This window comes from Tinamus guttatus, unplaced genomic scaffold (genome assembly GCF_059628265.1).
Source record: "Tinamus guttatus ecotype Peru unplaced genomic scaffold, ASM5962826v1 Tinamus_guttatus_pri_ptg000047l, whole genome shotgun sequence".
Lineage (NCBI taxonomy): Eukaryota > Metazoa > Chordata > Aves > Tinamiformes > Tinamidae > Tinamus > Tinamus guttatus.
In genome coordinates this window covers 1,312,032-1,334,994 of record NW_028288581.1, presented here as the reverse complement: position 1 = coordinate 1,334,994, position 22,963 = coordinate 1,312,032, and the positions used below count along the sequence as shown (strand labels likewise).

Genomic DNA, 22,963 nt, shown 5'->3' with positions numbered 1-22,963 from the left:
TAAGTTGAATGGTGGGTTTGTTCTAAAATGAGCCAGTACAGTCATTGCTCAAGGCAGAGGAAATGCTTAGGTTGATGATTGCTTCTGATTACTTGATTTCTTTCAAGATAGCTACAGAGACTAACGTTCACTTGCAAGTAAAATGGATAAAGGAATGTTCGAACAAAAAGAACATTAGCACATCCTTTATATGGTGTTTTTTTCTAATAAGGAGAGAATAACTTGCATTTCTTTATACTGGATTTAGTACTATTCTTAAATAGCATTAATTACCCTGCCATGCTGAAGTGTTTGAAAAGTTGAAACACAGCAAGTGTTCACAGAAAAGTTGTTATCATTAGGGTCTATAATGAATCTCTCCCCCCTGCTTGGCAGTTAAATTACAGTAGAGATTCAGTTCAGGTTATTTTCCATTTAAGCCAAATCTTCTCTAAAGCGAGGACGCAATTTTATATGTGTATAATATTAGGTAACCAACATACAAAGAAATGTCTATATCTAATTTATTTTCAAGCAGTTGAGTTATGGCATGCCTCTACACTGGTGTTTCAATTGCCTGCTCTGCGTGTCCAGGTATGCCCCTATTCGGCCCTGCCTGGTAGCCATGACTGCTTTAGCAGAATTCTTGGAAGTTTTAATGCTACATTTGCAAAGCACGTTTAACTCGTACAAAGAGAGTTTAGCAGCTTACTTGGTAAATGGGGTGTGTAATTATGAGGGTTTCAGGACTGCCGTTACTTTTTTGTTGATGTTTCGTACAGTGTTTGTTTAAAAGTGATCTGTGTATATCCATGGAAACCCACGGTATCCATTGGTTTTTGGAAGTTGGTGTACTGACCCCAGAGTTCATGTGTGTTTTGTTGGCCTGCTTGTTTGGTCTGTAGTTACTTTTTGTTTTTTAATTGTGTATATGTGTACGGGGTCAAGAGTGGCAGTCTTGAGAGCCAAGTTGGGTTAGGTAGTTGTCTTGCTGCTGGTTGTTGAAACAGCTGGGTTTTGTCCTGGAGGCTTTCCAGAAAGAAAACATTTCTTTTTTCTCCTTTGGTGGTATTTGCCTCAACTGGCTTTAGCTGCCCAAAATGTAGGCACCTCGAGTGAGATATCTATGGCAGGAATTTGCCTCTGCAATCGACTGTATCTCTGTCAGCACAGGTGGTGTTCGCAGCTTTTATGCTAAATTAGTCAGGATCAATCTTCCCCTTAATTATAGGGATGTATTTGTATTTAAAGCAAAAATTTTAGGGCTAGACATTGTAAAACCTGACTCGAAATTTAGTGAAAATAATGTAAAGGTTGCCCACGTCTTTACAGAGGCCTGCTTATAAACAAACCCGTACGGACCTTTTTGAGCGTTAAAGCGTTAGCACAATAGGGTAACTTTGGGGGCCCATCCACAGAGCAGCAGCAGCCGTGTGGTGTAATCTCCGCTCCCCAGCCACTTAGGCACTAGTGAGTGCTTCCCTCCACAGTAAGTGCACGTAGATCCGCGTGGAGAGGCCTTGCTTCTTGACAGAGTAGGTGACAAATGGGCTGCTAATACTGGTTGGAGGGAAAACTAGCAACTAGCAAACTGAGAGAAGATTTTCAATCTAATTAGGAGAAATCCACTTGAATATCTGTTTAAAAGTCCAATGGCCAGACTCCAGGGCCTGATGCCTATCTGTTTTTTCTTATTTTCAAAATTTGTATAATCTTTCCGGAACAAGTGTTTTTATTTATTTATTTTTTAATCGGCGATGATGGCTCCAAATAGTATATAGGGCTGCCTTAAAAAAGCAGTCAAAAAATCCAGTTCTTGTGCAGTGATATCCCACACCTTTTATAAAGAAGCAGATTTTAAATTGGAAGTGGGGAAATATTTTCTAAAATAACTATAAGCACTTTTTTTTCCCCCTCAAATGGAGATTTTCTCTGTTACCTCAAATACGAACGCTGCTGGAGTGCCTGTTTATTTTTATTTATTTATTTATTGAAACTTAGCCAACCAAATACAGAAAGACTTAATGAAAACACCCGAACCCCAGAGCTAAGCCCCCAACTCGGATCACGATATCTACATTGCAAAATAGTAACGTAATAGCTTGGTTCCGCAGATGAGGAATGATTCAGTGTTTTGTTTACATTATTTGTCAATCTCTCCAGCATCCTAGAGGAGAACACTTCCTTCCTGGCAGATGGCAGCCCCAGGGCCATGCACCTGCCATTACAAGCCCTGCACTAGTAATCTGCCCCAGCATCACTGTTGACAAAAGGCTAATGATTGGAGACGGTCTGCCTGGCAGCCTGAACAAAACAGGGACGTAGTTGTCCTTCAGCGAGGGATCTTAGGAAGGACGGACGAGATGCTATACCAGAATTATAATGGAATTTAATTTAGACTTCCTCGGGCGCGTTTGTAGCATGAGCCGCTGGTAAGGTAATTATGTTGCAGAAAGTGAGCTGCATCTCCAAGAAGGGATTTTCTGTTGCTCCAACACAGTGATACCCTATGCTGTGTTTGTAGCTCTGTGCAGATGTAAGAGCACAGGCATCGTTTAGCTGGGGGTGCCACAGTGAGTGGGTATATTGCATTTACTGGAGGTCTGCAGTCCTCCTGCAGGGTCAGGTCCAGTGCCCTTAGATGAGTCCAACGCTGTTAAAAAGCAGGAATGTCTCTCATTTTTGTATGGATGCTGTGTTTGGTGGTTGCGCAGTGCCCTCCTGTTTCAGTGACTTGATTGGTAATGCTGCATGTTGTTATTATGTCAGTAGGCCAGGATCTCTTAATTTGTCCTGTGTTAGCCTCTCCTGTGCATTTATGCTTGTTTGCTCTTTTTTGTTTGTTTGAAATGAAATTGGGAGGCGTTTCTAGGGGACGCTACCCAAGGCAAGGATGTCTCTGAAGTAGGCCAGGATGTTCTTTGCTAAATTTAAAAACTACCCAAATATTACCCAGAGTTTGTAGAGTATTAAGCAGGATTACATGACGCACGGATTAGACATTGTTGAGCAGCTTGTTTTTGTTTGAAGGGGTCAGAAATGGAGGCACTGGGGCTTTAGTGTAATGCCGAAATAGCAAACTTGCTGATTCCAGAAACAGCAGAAGTTTCTTAGAAACAGCAGAACAGAGTGGCCAATTTTCATGCTGTATAATTTCTCCAAGTGATGGAGATGCTTAAAGAAAAAAAAAATAAAAGTGCTGTGGTGATGAGTATAAGATGTGAAAGTCCTTGTTCTGTTTGGTGCTCTCAGTTTCAGATCAGTTACACAGTTTAAAGTAGATGAAGAATCATGCTAAAAGTCAGACTTAAGATAGAGGACTTCACTTCTTGTAAGTCAGAGACGAATCATAAATTATATGAGTAACAGTTGGAAATTGTGTCAATGAAAAATGTTAAATTGAAAGGAATAAGCTCTAAACAGTTTTATGTTTGGCTCTTGGAGCGTGTTCTGCCAGGCAACGTACTATTTAAAAAATGGTATTTCAGCCAGTCCTAATGTCCAGTTTAACCCCTCATTAAATTGGATACCATTGTTAAAGGTCTAATGTGTAGAATGATAACTCAGACTTTTTTTTTTTTCTTTTAGATCTAGGCTTTTGCTCAGCGGGAGAAGCTGAAGAATAGATTGAACAGGACATTCAGATGAAAGTTTTCTGGGGGAGAGTTAAGCTTGACTTTTACTTTAGTGTAGGAGACAACATACAGTTGAGTGGTGGCTTAAGAACAAGAAAACATTAACAGTGGCTGAGTTGGCTTTCATTTATGGAGATAAGTGAGACTATAGAAAGTACTTGCAGTAACCATCAGTCCTGCATTTCAGCATTATATGTAAGAAGTAAGAATAGAATTGACACATGGATGCCAGCGTCATCTGATTTCTGTTCCGTTCGTATGAAAACACTTCACATGACCAAGCTGCCTGCTTAAACTACCGTGTTCTCCCAGTGCTTGAATCGTTAAGAAATTATGGCACATTTCTCCTCCAATTCCTTCGGCAGTTTTTATATTGCTGCTTCTTTTTATTCCCTTTCAGTGGAGGTTTGTTTTTCTTTTTGTTTATAGTGTTGTAATGACATCTGTAGAGACAGTTGTGGAAGTATCTCACTTCCAAGTGAGAGGGTAGATTTACAGGGATGAACAATTTCCTATAGAGAAGCAGCAGACACTCTTGAAGATGCTGTTCTTGAACTAGAACCTACAGGGAAAGAGAGAATACTGAGTGTCATTTAAAAGGTAGATAGATCGAATCTGGGATCACTTGTTTAAGGAAGAGTTTTCACTGATTCCAGAGGAAGACATTTGACAAGAGAATTGTGAAATCTGGATCTGTAGGGTGGAAGTTCTTAACAGGCAGTTCCACTCAGTTGGGCTGGAATACCATTCATTTGTACGACATAAACATTTGAAAGTGATTGCATTTAATATTAAAGTTTGTGAAAACTCTGAGAAGGTCTCTTTGTAATAAAATTATTTGCAGTTAATTAGTTTTGATCTAGTATTGCAAAAACTTGGAACGTTTTCTGCAAGTTTGATTCCTTATCCAAGTGTAATTAATGAAAGGGTACATAATTTATTGAGCAGCAAAGTCATACTGGCAGTCACAAAATTAGTGCTCTACAACTTTAACAATAGTTACAGAGCAATGGGCACGGGGAGGAGCATTAAGGAAACATCTATATGGTCTGGAGGCACAGAGGACTTGAGGGAGCTTGCAGTGAAGCTCAGGTGTGAAGGTACTTCTGAATGTGTAATCTCAGTATTGCACCAGTCATTGCACGGGTGTCAGAGACCCCGGCTCACACGAATGAGTGCTGGGGTGAGCGTGTTTTCTTCGTGAAACTCCTCCCTAGCAAGGTAACTTATCATTGCATTGCTCTGTTTTTCATCCATAAATATCAAATACATAAAATCAGCTTCTAATTGGAGTAGTAGCTGGTGTCTTCTAAATAAGTAGTAAATTGTGTGGGTACTCAGCAAACGAATCAATAGTAATCAGTTGTTGAATGATGGCCAATAGGGTGGTTTCCAGATACAAATACACCAGTTTGTTTCAGCAGTGAAAGTGATTTCTAGACCAGGTCTTCTCTAATTCTTTTCCATTACTATGAACGTTCAAGGGGCAGTAAACTAAAAGCTGTTTACAATATTAGATGGTGCATCTACGAATAATAGTAATAAAAAGAAGAGACATCATGAAGTCACATAGCAAAAGTTGTAGCTTTATTGGTATTGATCTTAGTTGAACCAGAATTTGGCCCTGAAGAAATAAGTTGCTAGACTCCATTATTTTTATAAATGGATACTTGGCCGCCCTAGGAAAAGGAGACATTGAGTGAGCACGGTGAAACTGGTGCGCTTTGATGCGGAGATGTTCAGAGACCACGCTGCCGTTTCACAGCATCGTCACAAAAGGTCGCCCGTGGAGCGCGCTCTGAGTCTGAGATTATCCCCCTGGACGTGAAGCGGCGTCACCCGTCACGGGCATGGCGAGCTTTAACTTGCCATGCTGCCCGCGTACGCGCCCAGGCATCACGAGGAGAGAGAGAGAAAGTACTGCACAGATTTCTGCTCTGCTCACCTCTCGTTAGATTGTTTTTTTTCTTTCATTGTGGCTTTAGAAGGAGACAACATTTCAACCAGATGATTTTTAATGAAGAATTCTTTGCATGATGCTTTTGTATACTCTGGCTCCTATTGTAATGATTGTCCCCTTGCCGTGGTGGCAGTGATGGTGTAGAATGTGCAACTGGGATTTAGCTCTGGGACCTCAGAGGTGGGAGGCATGGCTTTGCAGGGATCTGGGTTTAGAAAGGTGTAGAAATCATGCTTTGCTGGAGGCAATTGTTTTAACTGTTCCCTACTTGGTGAGTTTAAAATGGAAAATACTGAGCTCTCTTGAGGATGGATGGGAAGCATTTAAAAGGAAGAGACAACTCTGTACTTTCCATCCTGAGTAGAATGAAGCGTCTTATCGTTAGTCAGGTATCTCAACTCTGGAGATGATGTGAGCATGAAGAAATATTTCTTTGCTTAGTGTTTCCTGTTTGTTTCAGATCTCGTCTCCTTTGTCAGGCACACACAGGTTTTGTTTGTCTCGTTCAGGTGCTTTCCCATGCACTCTGCAAAGAGCTGGCTCTTCTTCACTCCGCTTTGCAGGCAAAGGGCTTCCTGGTCCTGCAGAAGATTGAAGAGCAGTAGGCAGATAGGTCTGTTATTCAAACTATTTAAGTTTTTTGTTGTAATCCTTTTTCTTTTTTTAAATTATTATGTAAAATTATCACTTTTTTGAACTATGGGTAGCTTTATCTTACTCAAGTGTGTGTACACGTGCGTCTGCTGCACTTGCAGTACCTGAGTAAGATTTTGTTTTGCTTCTGTAGTCTAAGAGACAGTTGCCATTTGATAGATGGGAAAGACATTTTGGTATGCATAACAAAATACATTAGTTGGCTATCCACATCATACACAAACATGGCAAATTCTTACCTGAAAGCACATTTGATAAATGGCAAACTGCTTTCCAATCTGTTGAAGAATAAGCACAATGCTACAGTGAAGTGCATTCAGTAATTGCCAGCTAATCCAGGAGCGGGAAACACTTGCCAAACTCCATGATGTAGTTTAGGAAAACAATTAGAAATACGGGGCATCCTGTTAATGCAGAACGTAGCATCCTGGGGCTGTGACAGAGACTCTTGGAATGGCCCTTGTAACTCTCAAGTTCCCTTTCTTCACTGGGTCAGATGCTACTAGAGCTTTTATGGCTAACATATATGTTTGTATGATGGGTATGGTGACACCTTTCCTGAAACTTCTCATCTTACTGTGACAGAGTTTCCAAGATTTTTTCATGGCGGGATAGCGTATCACTCGGGAAGTTTGGGGCCATTTCTCTTCTTGCTCCCGGGTTGTCGTAGATCTCTTTTTGGACCATTTGTGGTCTTTTGGAATCATAATAATTACTTGGATTAGTCCCTCCTCCCCCTTTTAATTTCAATTAGCTACTGGAAATGAGGGTTTGTAATTCATATAAACTGCCAACTCCAGAGTGGTCTGTGAACTATAATTTGGAAACATCTGATATGGGGGAACCTGTTGTTTACATGCTGTTTGGATTGGCTTTATATTACGTGTCTTATGGAAATGTTTTCCCACTTAAGAGATTTTGTCCATGTTTTATACCTGCTGAATAGGAAAGTATTTCTGCGGTCTCTTTTATCTTAAATGTTGGCTGAATCTGCTTTTTTGTTGTTGTTGTTAGAGACTTTTGATGGCTGTGGGCGAGGCTGAGGCATCAAGCTGGAAAACATTTTTTAGAGCTGCTCTGCCTTTTATTATGCCCTGGGTCGGTTGGTTTGCTTGTGTTCCTGCTTGTAAACAGGCATCCTGTGAGGGCTACCGAGAGGGTTCGCTATGATTGTGTCGCATAGGCTGTTCGGGGCTGTTTGCAACCAAGGGAGCATATTTGAGAGGAGACAGTTCAGTCCTTGCAGGTGTGGTGGAAGCCAAGAGGGCTGGGCTGTGTTTGAAGGACACAGGAGTGTAATTAATGGACGGAAATACCTTCTTTTGAGGCCAGTTTATCAACAGCCACATGACTTCAAAGTTTTTTGGGGGTATTAACATATACATTCTGCAAGTAGAGTAACTGCCTATTAGAAAACTGAGTGAAGCTCCTTAGTTCCTTCAGTGTGAGTTTAGTAAGCACATCTCCAGTACATAAAAGGAGTAGCTATTCTCATTTTAGATTTCCATATATATGCGGGTTTTCTTGTCTAGCCAGAGTTGTTGCACCACATATAGCACTAATAGGTTTGGCCCACCCTGTAGGCACCTTGTTTGCTCCTCGTTACATGCCTACCAAAACAATCCTCTTAAAATGAGGTGTAACTTCCACAGGTAGCCACTTTAAAGCCTTTCCACTACTGAAGAGGCAGGGCAGACCCAGTCTCCAGTACTGAAGACCCAGGGCTGATATATACCGCTTTCTCCTCCCTGGCTATAGAGGGAGCCTATACTCTTAGCATACATGGCATAGCGGGCTTCTGGACGGCCAAGGTTTGGTGAGATGAGTCTCGTACTGAGTTTAGTCTATTTTAAGCAAAAGGTCTTGAAACGAGACTGCTGCTTGCTGTGTATCAGCTGGATGTGGCTAAGTGTTTCTGCCTGACCTAGGCCGTACTCTCACTGGTTAGTTTATGATGTATTGTGCTTGTTCAGTAAATGTGAAATTAAAAGGGATTTGTGTTTTCTCTAGCTATGCAGCTGCTGCACTGTTGACTGAACGCTTTTCAATATGTTTCCTGGTCAGTCACAATACATGAATTATGGAAGGAGATCGTGTCCTTACAGCTTGGAAACAGCCTCTTGACATCTTAAAGGCATAGGCACCTCTGGGGAAACACTCGTGTTTTGCAGAATATTTTGTGTGGGTTCTGTGTGCCTCTTCTGTTCTTTGCAAGGAGCGTTTCTCAGACAGCATCCTGGCTTTCCTAGGGCCTCACCTACCGCACGCTCTCCCGCAGGAAGCGCTAGCTCTTTATTGTGATTTCCTGAAATGATCACAGCACCTACTTGGGATGTTCTCAGCATCTGCAGAATGCCGGGATCTTGGCAATGGAAAAAAAAATGCATGAGAGTCTCTGTATGCTGGAAACTCTCACTGAAGTCTAGGGGAATTCTCTCCTGAGCATCAGTGGGACTGAAGCCAAGCTTTGTCAAAGTGACAAAGATGTGTTTTAATCTGTTTGTTCTACAGAAACTGTCCTGGCAATGTAATACAATGGTAAAAGATGATGATTCAGTTGTTTAGTCATGTGGGCAGATACACTGCTGTAAGTAGAATGTATTTTTCAAAATGTGAGGTATCGGTGGACCTTTTTAAGAGAAGTAAGCCACGGTGGTTGTTTATAAACATAAATACACTCCATCAAGTTAGACCTGCAATAAAACAAAACAAAACCGAAATGCATGTGTGAAGGGCACCATGAGAGGAGGAGAAATAGACCTCTTGATGGAGTACAGCTTTGTTTATGTAAATATTTAGTGAGAGCTCTGGTAATTACAGAATAAAGTCCATAATGTGCTCTGGAGTTGGCAATATGGAACATAAATGATATTATTTTTCGTCATTCTAAAAAGTGACTTTGAAGTTTTGAAACAAATGTTATAGAAGCACCCAGTGCTTTGAGAACATAGTATATTTCATATTCAAACAATAAGCAAACTTTTTTTTTTTTTTAAACTTAGGGAAGCTCACATATTTTGTGCTTAAGGTCTCACAGTTAGACAACAACACATATTTTGTTGTTTTTCACGTTGGGATTTGTTGCGTGTCTCAGTATTCTTGCTTGTGCCTTAGGGTAGGTTATTTTATATCTGCTTTTCTTAGCTGCTTTTCTTAAGAGTAAAGCTTTGGCATCTATTTGGTCTAGCAGAGCAGATGAGTACAGGGTTGTTTCACTTTATGTCTCCAGGTAGCTGTTAGATAAGGAGGATTCAAGATGCGTGCAGTGGAGCCAGGGACAGTCGTCTCACTCATTCAGTACAATTTGTGTTTCTTGCTTGAGAAAGAAGTAAAATGTAAGACAGAAGTTATCATTCTGCATGCTTTCCACTTTCACAAATTAGTGTAGGACCAACTTCCAGTTCTTAAACTGGTGTTCTCCAGAGATAAATTTTACACACCAGAATTACTTTCTGAAACGATTTCCCCCCTACTTTCAAATGAAGTATCAGTTAGCCTCCAGGTATGATATGTGGATGAATATTTGTGATGCCAGTGTGCCAAAAATACCTCCTCTCCTTCCATATCTTAACAAAACATTAGCTTCTGTAGGCAATATGTCCCATATCTGCTTCAGAAAGAAGTGCTAGTTCATCTAGAGATTAATATTTCAGAGCATGTTATAAAGGAAGTTACAGGTGCTCTTTAAACAAAGTCTGTTTTTAAAAAAAGAACACAGCATAAAAATAACATTTTTTTTAGTATTCTTTTCAGTATTCCTCAGAAATACAATCATTGCAAAGAAGAATACCATCTAAATCGAAAACCAGAAATTTAACAATATGTTCTTTGAGACATCCTTTTGCTCTGATTACTAGAGGTGTTTGCCCGTTTACTGAAAGAATAGTCGGAGAAATCTGATGAAGGGGGAATGAAAGTCTGTTTTCAAGATGACCTTGTGGCTCGCTGAGGACTGACAGGTATTAGGCGCCTCGTGAACCTACCCTTGAGACAGCGGCCGCGGGCCGCTCTCCTGCTCTCACAGGCTGGGGCTGCGGGGCTGTCGGTGGAGCCCCCCGACTCCTTTCGGATACAGCCGTAGTCTCTTCACACATAGCAGTGTGTCCTGCTGTGGCTGTTTTCTCTCCCTGGAAAACTGTTTCTAAGGGTTTTCTGACTTTCATTTGGGGTTGTATAGATTATGTTTAACAGCTTCCAAAGTTGTAAAGAATAACGGGGATACAGTAAAATGCATAAATGTTTGTAAGATATCACTGTTGTACTCGAATGAGCAGAGAGAGAGCAAAAATGTGTTTGACCAGATAAATTAAGCTTCTAGTTCAAAAGATCACAAATACTTCTCCTGCAGAGGTATTTTTAAATTGTAAAAAATATGCTCACAGATCTAAATAGGTTCTCCTCTTTGTGCTGAGAAGTGCCGAACCTGCTGGTTGCTTCACAAGCCAATGACCCTCTGTAACTTCTGCTTGGAGGAAAATCTGCTGGTTATGGTGGAGCCGTGCTCCTTATGTGTGATGAACTGGTAAAGTTTTGCTTTGTTTTTGTCTGTATTTCTGCCGTCATGAACGAATTGAAGATCATCTGGCAACAAGTAAGAATATGTTTTTACAAGGTTTTATTATATAGCTCTTTTTCTTGCGAGTTTAAACTTCCCAAGCATTTTGGGGAAGTGTTTTAAAGGCTTTGAAAATAGGGCGACTTTAGCTTTATTAAAAAATTATTAAAAAATTATTAAAAAAATTATATTATATATTTTTTTTTGGTGCAAAGTTTATATATGGTGGATGGAGTTACCAAAGACAAAAGATTAAGGGTGTAAGCTGATTTGTGTTGCTGTATTCACAAGTAGACTCATATGAGTGTATTTTTAAAAGAACAGGAATACTATTACATACAATTAGATTAATTGCTGATGAGAAATATTTAGCCATTTAAAGATTCTCAGTATTGGTACTTTGAAAAATTTGAAACTGTGAAAACCAACTGCTCTTTTTTCTGTGCTACAAAACAGATCAGCTCAATCTTCTTTAAGTGTGTGGAAGAAGGATTCTAACTTGGTCTCATGAAAGACTTTAAACAGTTGGACAGAAAAATCCTCAAAAAAGGAGGAAAAAATATATAATTTGTGTAAAGACCTGGTTAAAATCACAATAAATTTTAAATGCTGTGTATATATCAAATGAAGACCCGTTAGGAGCCTATGGAAAAAGAAAACATCTCTTTTCACCTGTTTTATGTTTAATCCGATAAGTATATATTTTAGATCAATGGGCAAAGTAAATAGTGAGCTTTGAGAAACACTGGGCATCTACCTGTAGATACTTTTCTCTTTTCCTCCCTTAACCATCATCTATAAATACTGTGTAATAGACTTTCCAGCAAAGCGCTAGAAACATACTGTGTAATTTTGGTTCTCTCAAGAATTTTGCAGAAAATGTTGGCTGGTTGTACAGAACTTTCCTTCCCAGTTTTACGGGATTCTGCAGAAATGTTTAGGAGTGTTTATAATGTACTCTCAGAGTGTAGATGGGAAACACTCGTATGGAAAGTTACAGTTCCTGTTGCTGAGTGTCCCAGTATGTAGAATACATAAAGGACATTGTGCGATGATACTTGGCACAGTGACTCCTAACTGAACAGGAGACAGCAGCTTTACCGGGGCTGTGTGGAAGGTTCAGAACGCACAAGAGGAAATTATTCCTCACGGAGCACAAAGAAAGGTTTCAAGCTCTGTATTACAGGGTGCTAAAAGTTTCAAGGAGGGGAGGCTACACACAGTGAGTCAATAACAAATATGTTATTGGAGGCTGGATGAGTGCTTGGGAAGTATCTCTGTATTGTCTTGTTCTTATACTCCTGCTTAGGCTTCTGCTTGTAACCACTGTTGAACAAAGAAACTGGGCTAGAGGAGTCTTTACTCTGCTTCGTTATGGGTGCTGTGGTGTTATCTTGCTCCTTTCACTTCATGGTTTTTAGGAGGGTGTTTTTTTTTTGGGGGGGGGTCTCTTCTTCCTGGAAGATGAAACTTGGGACTTCTTGCCCAGCTTCATCTCTCTCTTGCTCCTCTGTGATTAAGTGATTAACAAAGGTGGTAACAGGAAAGATTTGTAGAAAATCTTTTTTTTTTTTCCAGCTCCGAGGCTGGTTTGCTTAGTGTTCATTTATATCATACCTACCTGTCATTCATACCAGATTGTTCCTCTTAGCATCCTCACTTTCTGTCTTCCTTCACTTCCCATATTTTTCTGCTGTGCCAGAGCAAGGAATCACCAGCATTTGTCTGCTTCAGCAAGGACATCAGGGCTCAGGGAGGCTTCTTCAAGAAGCATCTCTCTAGACACATATCCTGCAATGAAAATCTAAGAGCTGTAACAATCACCTACCAGTTAGTGCATGACCACCCGGTGAGTTTAGATGCCAGGTTGGAAGCATAAGTGAGGCATATAGTGCAAGGGGTATTTCAGTCTAAATGGCAAGTAGCCTAAAAAGCCAGTTTGCACAACAGGTGGCAGCTGGTTGTGAAAGCTGAGGAGAGCCTTGTGTTTTAAAACATGCCACTCTGAAGATAGATGCCTGCCCTTATGATGCAGGGGTGCTCCAGCCTCCGTACGGACTTTGTAAACCCGAAACCTCTTTCAGTATTAGGTGCCTAAGCCCTTTTGTCAGTGATGGAAGCAGGGATCAAAGAGCGTGTGGAGAAGTGTTTTTGTTCCCCTGACCGCAATATTTCAGTGGCCAGACCACTCACCCAGTACTGACCTGCATCCATTACCTTTCTGCCTGAAAAGATCTAAATCCTCTTCCTTCCTGCCCCTAGCATGTTTCAGCCGTATATTCTTTGGCAGAGTGCTCTCATTCTTCCTCACTGAAGCATTTTTTTATGGAATAATTAGATAACCCATTGTAGTGGAAAGCCAGAGTGCACATAACTCCCCACTACTTACATGAGGCTTTATGCCTGTTTCCATGAACATTTAAATATTTAATATGAGTAATTCCTCAATTTATTCACCGGAAAATATTGCTTGCTTGCTTTTTCCCAGGTGAGAGAGAGAAAAGGCTTTCAGCCCTTTGAGAGCATCCTGGCATTGTGTGTTTGGGCATGTGGATGAACATAGTCTTAGAGGCAGCTGTTGGCCATCGGTATTGGACACTGCTGTCTAAAATGGCAGTCATTTTCTCACTCATGTATCTAACCTGAAGTCTTAATCTGCTTTATCCTTTTTTTTGCCCCTGCCACTTATTTGCAATAAGTCCACCAACACTGACAGAATTTCAGTAGGCAATGTGTGAGACTATCAGGCTCTACCTGCATGAGCTCTTTTTCTTGTCAGATCTCATAACCCCTGTTAGTGATGCAATATGGAGCAGGAGAGGGACAAATAGTGTGTAAGCGTGTGTTTAAAAGGGTATGATGTTCTCTGCTCTTAAGATGATTGCTAGGTCCTATGCCTCACAGGCTCCATGATCTTTCATAACCTTACTCATTTAATCCTAATGTAGGTATATAAAATAGGGCAGATGGATCTATGCATAGGAGTGCCTGTTTCTTTCCATTGCCTCTAAGAAGCTAGTCATCCCAGCTCCTTGCAGGGTGACTAGGTCAGAGGTGTAAAGGATGTTGTGGATGCCTCAAGTTAGTCGAGATGAATATCACCTAATACACCTCTGCTGCAGGGACAGGCATGCTCATTTGGTTGTTTTGGTTGTGTCTGTGAGGATGGGGTTGGTAGGCAGTACAATGTATTAGTCACGAATCCCATCCTCCCTCACCCTTCATCACTGGCAAGGTGAGCGTGTTGTTTTGCAGAAATCAGTATCCCTTAGGAAACTTCCAGCCTAAAACTGTATGCAAAGCGGTTAATATGTTCTTGGGAAAACTCCTCCCCTCACACTGCTGAAGGATCTGTAAAAATGAAGCCAACAGTCTGACTGAGACCATGTTTCCAGTGTTCTGGTTTCGCATCTTCACTATTAAAAAAAAAAAAAAAAAAAAAGGCAGATACAGTTGCGTGGTTGTGGCCACCAACCAGGAGTGTTGCCTGTTTTTCCACGATGGCTAAATCCTGCCCGAGTGAGCTGCAGAGTGGCTCTTTGGCTGGCTGCCACAGGCTAATCTTTTCAGTGGCGTGTTTCCTATGTGCTTTCCGCATCTACTTCTTTGTGCTCCATCCCTCTTGGGAACTCCCAGTGGAAGGCCAACAGGACTATACTTTTTTTCTTATGTTTTGTTTGCTCAGAGAAAGCAGCTTGACCTTGTTTAATTTCATTTAACATTTTTTTTAAGCAGTAGTATTCCCCGGTTGCAAGGGAAAGGGTAATTGAACAAATTTCAAACAGTGCTTTTTTTTTTTTTTTGCTTAATTTATTTTATTCCTAATCATGGGATTAAGTCACATCTATACAAACTTGTTTAATGGTATACAGCAACTTTAGCTCTGAAATTAAGAGATTCAATAGCAAATGTATTAAATTAAACCTGGAAAATGAGCATGTCTAGTTTCTTAATTTCAAATTTAAAGTGCCTGTTTTTGTTATAATTGATATGGGAAATGCATTTCCGGACTAGCACTTTAGCTATAAATTAATCGTAATGGCATTTGTAAGTTTAATCCTTTATTTTCCGCAAAATTACATTTTAACGTTCAGTTATTCATACTAGAAAATCTATGAGAACCTTGACAAAATGGTATTGAAACGCAAATTATATTGAATTCTGAAATCAAGTAAGTGTAGCCCTCACTGTCATGTGTGTGTCTGTTGTAGACTCAGTTCCTTATACTCTAGTGAAAGATGACAGTGAAAATAATTCTGGCATGCGTGCAAATATATGGCATTAAATGCAACCGTCCTTGATTTTAGTATCTTTGGGAGAAACTTAACACTCATCAAGAATTGTGGGAATTTGTCCACATCGCCAGATGAACATTTTATTCTCCCATGTGTGTGCTGGGAAAAAAAGAATAATATAGTTGTAAGTGCTGACACACAGCATCTTTTTCGGATGATCTGGTGGTTTGTTTCCCACTTTAGAAGATAATATCTTTCTCCTTCTTCATATTAATGCAATTCAGTCCATTTTACAATTTTAACTGTTTGATCAAAGTGCTATAAAGCTCATTTTAATGTAAGAAGCGGTGTCCACAAAATCCCGATTTGCTTCTTTGGAGAAATTGAATAGTTTTACTATTCAGGTCACAAAGAACCTGTATTGACCTGGTACCCACTCCAAAATTCATAAAACAGCAACTTCCAAATAACATTCTGTCCTCTTTCCTAGGGGAATAACAAACCAAAAGAGCATATTTAGATAGTGGCAGCATGTCTCAAAGTCTGACTAACCATGACTTGTTTTGAAAAACAAAAACAAAACAAGATGTCTTCTTGATATCATGGTTTAACTTGTTTCTCCCACTGAACCTGGAGGTGTTTTGTTTTGGATTGATATTATTCATGGGCTTAGTAAACTCCTAGAGTGTACTTCTTTGTTGTTTTGCTGTGAAGTGCTGCTAGGGCATCGCTTTACCTGCGATGATGGCCATGATTCGGATGATTAACCGAATGGGATTCGCGTTCCCTGGCATTACCTGTGAGTCATGTACCGTAGCGAGGCACATGAGTGGCTCTGTTATCCTTAGTAGCACTACCTGTGTGCTTAATGCTAAGTATATTACTGAGTAAATTGCTTAGCGGTGGTCAGAGCTAAGTGAGGATTTGGCTCCTGTTGAGCAGGAGGGCTGGGGAGCCGCTCTGTGTGTTTTCCCGGTGCCTCCCGTTGGCGACGGCGGCTGTGCAGTGCGACGCACGTGAGGGGAGCAGCACTAAGCGGCTGAGCCCTCTCGCACTGCTGCAGGTGCCACGTGGGCGCCGGCTACCGCGCGGGGCCCTGCGTCGCGATGCCGCCTCCCTTCCCTCCTCCGCGGCCGTCTGACGCTGACCGCTCTGGGCACGGGGGAGCGTTGCCAAGGTGCGGCAGCGTAATCCCTGCGTGCGCCGGTAAACCGATCTGCCGCGGCAGGTACAACGTGCCGCGCTCACGCGAGCCGGCGGGAGGCCGCGGCTGCCCGCGCCTTCTGTGGCGGGCCTGCTGCCGCCGGGCACCCCGCGGGCCGCGACGACGTTCCCCGCGGGCCGGGTTCGCTCGCTTGGGCTCCAGCGCCCAGCGGGCTGGCCTGAAGCCCGCAAAGGTAGACGCCGTTAACCTTCAGCTTCGGCTATATCAACAGGATTGCTCTTCCAGGAAAAGTTAGTTAGCAGGATCAGAGCCCTAATCGATTTGGCAGGCGGCACGGGGAGGGGAAGCAAAGGGACGGAGCCGCGGAGCCATTTGCCTAAAGTCACAACGTGGAGCAGAGCCGGTTGTGCCGAGCCCAGAGCTTTATCTGCGCTAGCGATCGTGCTGCCAGTTGAATAAGTGCTTTGCCATGAGCCACATGAATAGCTGTTCCTGTTTGCATGCTTGTAAGCAGAGGAGAATAATTTTTAGGAATTAGGAAAATTCTTATTCATTGCTTGCCGACTCTGAAGATTAATAAGCAGGCTGAATCTTCTTTAATTGACCAACTATTGTATTCTCTTCACAGTATATTTAACAATCTTTGAGTATTTAGTGGCTTTCTAGCAATTTTTGCGTGTGTTTATTATGTGTCCTATTTCACAGGATGCACTAGTGGGATCAAAGGACTTTAAGTCATTTTGGAAATTCAGCACTAATGATGGATGTTTTCTTAATCATAACTAAAAACATTTGGAGAAAATTTGTGCATTGAGATAGTGTTGTATTTTGTATTTTGAGTTGTGTGTGCCTCTGTGGGGGTGATGCTATCAAAAATGTGTTTGTGTCCCATATGAATATTTGGCCACCACGTAAAAGCAACGTATCCTTGTTTGGATTATAGTCATAGATAATAAGTGAAATGTTGACATGAGATAGGTATTAATGATGTTAGATTATTAGTAGCCATTAATGTCAAAGATATTAGGGACTGAAGTAAAAATTAGCAGTGATATTGACATAAATTGTCTTTAACTTCGGCTTGAAACTTGCTATTTATTTCTTAAAACTAGGCTTGTTATGAAGTTGACACTGGTATTATCTGTCTTACATGGTAGTTATGTCATCAACATAGACTCTTTGAGTTCATCATAGCCCTAGGCTCTTAGGCTTAGGTTCACAGTTCCTACCATCCACCTACAAAACTGTGAGATCTAGGCTTGGAATTGCTTTGAAGCAGGGACCTCCACACCTTCTCCAGTTTATTTCTGTCTGGAAAGTACCTGTTGGGCAGCCAGGGCAACAGCAAAATTACTCAAGCGCTAGTAAACCTCCCTAATGACTGTCTTTGCTTGGCATTCTTCTTGAAGGTAAATGTTTGTGTTCTTTGCATGAACAAAATCTCTCTCTCTGATTTTTCCGTTTGAGCACAGGATTTTTTTCTTTCCTTTTTTTTTTTTTTTTTTTTTTAGCTATATTTGGCTTTCACTATCACATGGTCTCTTTGATGGAGTGGTAACCTAAATTCAGTCAGCAGGTTGATTTCCATTTGGAATAGAAGGAATAGGAAAACAATAATGCAGATTCCCGATGTATCCTCAGTTGCTCACTTGTTTGCCCACACACATCCTGCTCCTCTGAATGAAAGGTGGAACAACATGGTTTGATAGGCAGTTCTACCCCAGAAGAGGGACCTCTGCTCCTGCTGAGAGCCGTCCATATTTCCAGTTTTCTTTTGATTCCAAACTACAGATTTGCAGTTTACAAAACACTTTGCAGACGTAGTTTCGTGTTATAGGATCATCAGCATCCTCAGCAGCTGGATTTACAGTTCACCAGCAGCCAAAAAGAAAAAAAAAAAGAAATCTTGCTTACCCTTCACCCTTTCTAAATCCTGCTTCTTTTTTACTAGCTTTCCTATTACTCCATCAGCTCCTTCTTCCTCCTCTTTGCATCTTCCCCGTCTGTCTTGCTGCCAGCTTTGGGGGGTCCCTTGGTTGCATCACAAGCCAATTAAGTTCCTAATTTGAAAAACAAAACAACACAGCTATTTTTATAAGCTTGAATATGTAGAATTGATTTACTAATCTGACCTGAGAAGTGGCACTAAGTAAATGGCAAGGAACAGGAAAGAGGGAAGGAGGAGAGTGGGGACAGTGAGATATTTTCCTTTTGGTCTAGGCAGGCTATTAAAGTCGTCTTAAACTGTATCATGAAACGAAATCCTAAGTAACATCTCAATAAACTGATCATATAGCAGATCCAATTGAATTTGACAGGACATATTCATTAAGTAAACCTTTAGCTTTTGTGGTTCAATAGCAATTTAGTAATTCTCACATACGTGCCAAGATATGTCAGCTTCTGATTTTGTATAGTTCTGAAGAAATTCCTTGGTATTGGTTTATCAGCTGATGCTTATGTGGATTAAAACTTGCTGATATAAATACAACATCAATGTAATGTTGCAGCTGGGATTGTATCAGGATATGACACTTCATTGGCAGCTTTCAAAATGAGATGTTAGTGTTTTTAAATCTTACAGACTCTTGAGTATTTTGATCACTATTGTTTATGCATTTCTCACTTTTAAATATTACAGAGCACTGGAAAATTCTATATAATGAGGAAAGTGCTAAAGAATACTGATTTTTAATGGTCATGTTAACAAATCATCTTAGTGTTGTAAGTTAAGCAATATGATCATGTTGCATTATGGCAGTGGCATGCAATTTCCATTAATTCCTTGCAATGAAAAAATACCAAGTGGGTCAGCTGGGTTCTTTAAAATAGGATAGGTTGCTTTATAATCAACTTTATAGTTCTCCTTGACTCTTTAAAACAGCTTTATAGACCATAACCTGGAGAGAATACCTTCTGCTTGTTTTGTACTCAGGGAAAGATTCTTCCAAACAAAAGTGTAAGCAGGGAGTACAAGGGCGTAACCTTCTAATATAGTTATCTGATTTGCTAGATAGTTATTATTTCATAAAGTAAAAAGGCAGGTATGTGAGCAATTTGAAGCAACTGTTGTTTGTAATGCCTGGAGATAGACAGTGTTTGATAACACTAAGGCAAAAGAAGAGCTGAGTGGGTACCTACTTTCTGCGATGTCTTTTTTCCATGCTGTTGATAAAAGCGAATGAGGGTCACAACTTGAACTTGGGGTGGGGGTTAGGTTTCCTAACTGATTTTTTCTCCTCTGTCTTGCTAGCTTGAAGGACAGAAGCCAGAAAGTCCTCTAGAAATGAAGCACTATTTGACTGGGAAGATTGCCTTTTATTTCCTTTGCAAATCTTATGATATATGCAAAATATGAAAGCAGTTATTCTGTAGTCTTTTCATGAAATCCCATCTGAATAAATTCTTTATGGTATTTTTGTATTATTTAAATCTTCGGTAAGATTTTGTTGCAGCTTTTATTGACTTTCTTTCATTTTTCTTTTCAGAGTGAAGGAGTTAGTTTTATCACCATGACCTCAAACAACAGAGTACAACATTCAAAGAAGCTGCTCGGCATTTTTTTTTTTTTTTTTTTAACTGAAGCTGCTTAAGGTTTACTTTTGCTGTTATCGTTGGTCCGGACAGTTACTTAACTTTCAAACTGTTGTGGGCTAAACTGTACAACAAATCTGCAAGGAAGGGAAAGCAACCTGCCTAACTCATTACCTGTCATTGGCATCTACAATACCATTTTGCTGCTGTTTTGACAGAAGTTCAAGACGCTCTTTAGCTAGTTGGAACTTTTCTGCCGGCCTCTTTAACTACAGGCCAATGCCTTCATTTCCTTTTTCTGCAAAGACAAACTGTATTTATTCTTCGGCATATTAGGAGATTCTGTAATACCTGCTAAAGCAGCGAAATCTGGTATTTACTGGCATAATTTCAAGCCTATCACAGTACTACCTCAGTTCAAAGTAAAGCCGGATTTGCAGTGTCGGTGTGCGGCAGGACCTCCTGTATCTCTGTGCTGAGTATCTCAAGAACAGTCATCGGCCTTACCGAACTCGTACCGAGCTGCTGGGTGGTTCTCGATCCCTAGCTGCAGTGTTTACTTATCAGGCAAAGCCTGACGTGGGCACTAAAGAGCCTAATATAAGACAAAACTCCGTGCATTGGACTTGGGGCGAAGGATTAAGTATAGTTAAAATGTGTAACTTAAGCAACATAAGTTAAAAATATCAAACTGTATTGGGGGTATCTCTCTTTACCTTTGACACACTTGTTTTATCCTCTCTATGTAGGTGTTTATGTAGGTACTTCAGATTGCAAAAGCCTTTTCTCCTATTTACAAACTCACTTTTGTCAGCTAACCCTGTCCTTAGCTGCATTTCTTGTAACCAAAAATCCACGTAGACTTGCTAGAAATGCAGGGATGATAATGGATGCTGGACGGATCGAAGCGCTAATGTTAACACAGTATTACCTTGCTGTTCAGAAAGTCCTGGTACTTGCCTTCTGCCAGAAAAGTGGCATTGCAGCTACAGGCATTATTATTACGGGGAAAAGAAGGAGCATTGCAGTCACTTATCCAGAGCTGTTTTCAGGACTACCCATCTATCACGTTTCCTGTATTCTGCAAATACAACCAATGTGGTGGCTGTTGTCACAAATATCATATACAACTGTTGCACCAGGCTAGCAGAATGCCATGCCACCTAGTTTCTCCTCTGGTAAATCTGTTGAAGAACTCACATACGTTTTAAGGGTACCTCCCCAGTGCCTGCTCTTACAGTCATATAAGTATTACTAGGCTATCTGGATTACGTGAGTTTTTTTTTTTTAATCCTTATGCTAGGTGGAACCTGTACATCACTCTTAATGCATTATCTTTTGGAATTTTTTTTTTTTCTTTTCTGTGAGGAAGACAAGAGTCAGTGTCTTACAAATGTAATGAATGGCAATGCAGTCTTCCTGCTTACATGCTGACTTTTTTAGAACTGAGGATTGTATTACAAGACAAAGATGAATGTAAAGTAACTCCTTCCCTAACCCATGGCACACCTTATTTTTCAGTGTAATTTTCTGGGGTTTTAAATCGCAGCAATGCGTAGGCTGTATAATATTAGATCTAAAAATCATTTTAAATATCTAATTTATCTGTTTGGGCTTTGGGATTTTTTTTTTAATGGCACTATAAAAGGTTCTAAAACATTCTAAAATGCTGCTTGTTGAGTTCTGGAACTAGAAAAACAAATAGAGTTGATGACATTTTTTGTCAGTCCTTCCCTCTCCCCACCTTTGCCACACACACAGTAGCACTGATTGTGGTACCTGCTGAATACAATGTTTTAACTCCTATTTTGAAGTAGCCCTCTGTACCAATCCTGGAATCACGCCACTAAAAGAAACGGCTATTATGCATACAGCAACTTCAAAACAAAAACTTGACTATGTAGTCAGTTCTTCTCTATCCTGTATATTTCACAAAGGCATATGCAATACTTACATTCTTAATTTAGTTTACAGAATGGAACCAAAATGTATAAATGTTATGTTTGCTAAAACTTCACAATGTATATTGGGTCTTTGTACATTTTGCCTGACTTACCTTAAATTTAAAATATTTTTTGCTATATAACCAGTTATTAAGCAGTGTTTTCTTTATGGGTACGTATTGTTTCTGGATATCAAGATGTTAAATATATTTCTTGCTATTGTGATATGACAAGAGACTTAACTTATCTTGCTGTGTCTTCCAATGTACACGCTGTATATAAGGATAAATGTGATGCTGCTGGAGACCAGAATAAATGGAACTAGAGTAGTGTATTGTATTTAGTCTGTATTGATCATGGATGCTCTCCTTAATAGCCATATGCAATAAAATACATTATTTATGAAAGGAGTAAAGTATTTGTGCGCTTGTTTTCTCTAGGGTGGTTGCTTTTTTGTTGTTGATATAAAATCAGCTTGATCTTTTCCCTTTAATGTGAAACACACTTTCTTTTACTAATTCTTACTGTTCTGCAGATCTTTGCCTTTTTTCCTTACAGCATTCCTGAAAAACAGGGAATTGCTTTAAATCTTTTTTTTTCTTATGAATTAAAAAACCTGTATTTCGAAGGCACAATTTTTACATTTAAGGAAATAACTAGGAACAGAATTTCGCCTTATTTTTTAATTCCAGCTAAAAAAAAAAAAAAAAAAAAAAAACTTTCATCCCAATGATGAGTGAAAAACTGGGATTCCTTCCAGGAGTTTGTTCAGAGAAAGGGGACCGACTTGCCTTTCATACCGAGTAGCCCTTTACACTGGCACAGAGGGAATGGGAGCCTATTGCGCTACCTAGGACTAGTCTGTATTTCTGCCTTTTGTGCAGAGCCCTTGGGCACGGTGAGGGGCACCAAGCGAGCATTAGCGACTAACTTGCTTTTGGGCAGTAGGAATGTTCCCTGTGCCCATGTAAATGACATGACCTTGTTTGTACCTGCGTAAATGACCCACTAAAGGGCCAGTTACTCCTGAGAGGAAATTGGGGTTATCTCTTACACTGAAGCAGAGCCCTCAGGAGGTAGCCAGGGTCAGAGATCTGTTGCACTGCTTTTTGTGTGTGTGTGTATATATATATACATATATTGTTGCCAAGGGACAGGTGCTGTTGTTAACAGCTCACAAATTGTATAGACATGTTTCTAAGGGCCTCAAATATGACTATAAAAATCACATCAGCTGCTGTAACACTGAGTACCTAATCTATGAACTTCCCACAGCAAACAAAATCCTTGCCGAGGAACATCA

The 22,963-nt window shown here is 40.4% G+C and overlaps 1 protein-coding gene across 1 annotated transcript in view; it reads left to right on the top strand.

The window, feature by feature from the left end:
* Positions 1 to 20,218, top strand: part of IRS2 (insulin receptor substrate 2) — a 28,562-nt gene extending 8,344 nt beyond the window's left edge. Inside the window, exon 2 of the mRNA XM_088538439.1 lies at positions 19,672 to 20,218. Coding sequence (XP_088394565.1) covers positions 19,672 to 19,676 — 5 coding nt within the window. The 3' untranslated portion in view covers positions 19,677 to 20,218. The remainder of the gene's footprint in view (positions 1 to 19,671) is intronic.
* The last annotated feature ends 2,745 nt before the right edge of the window (positions 20,219 to 22,963 follow it).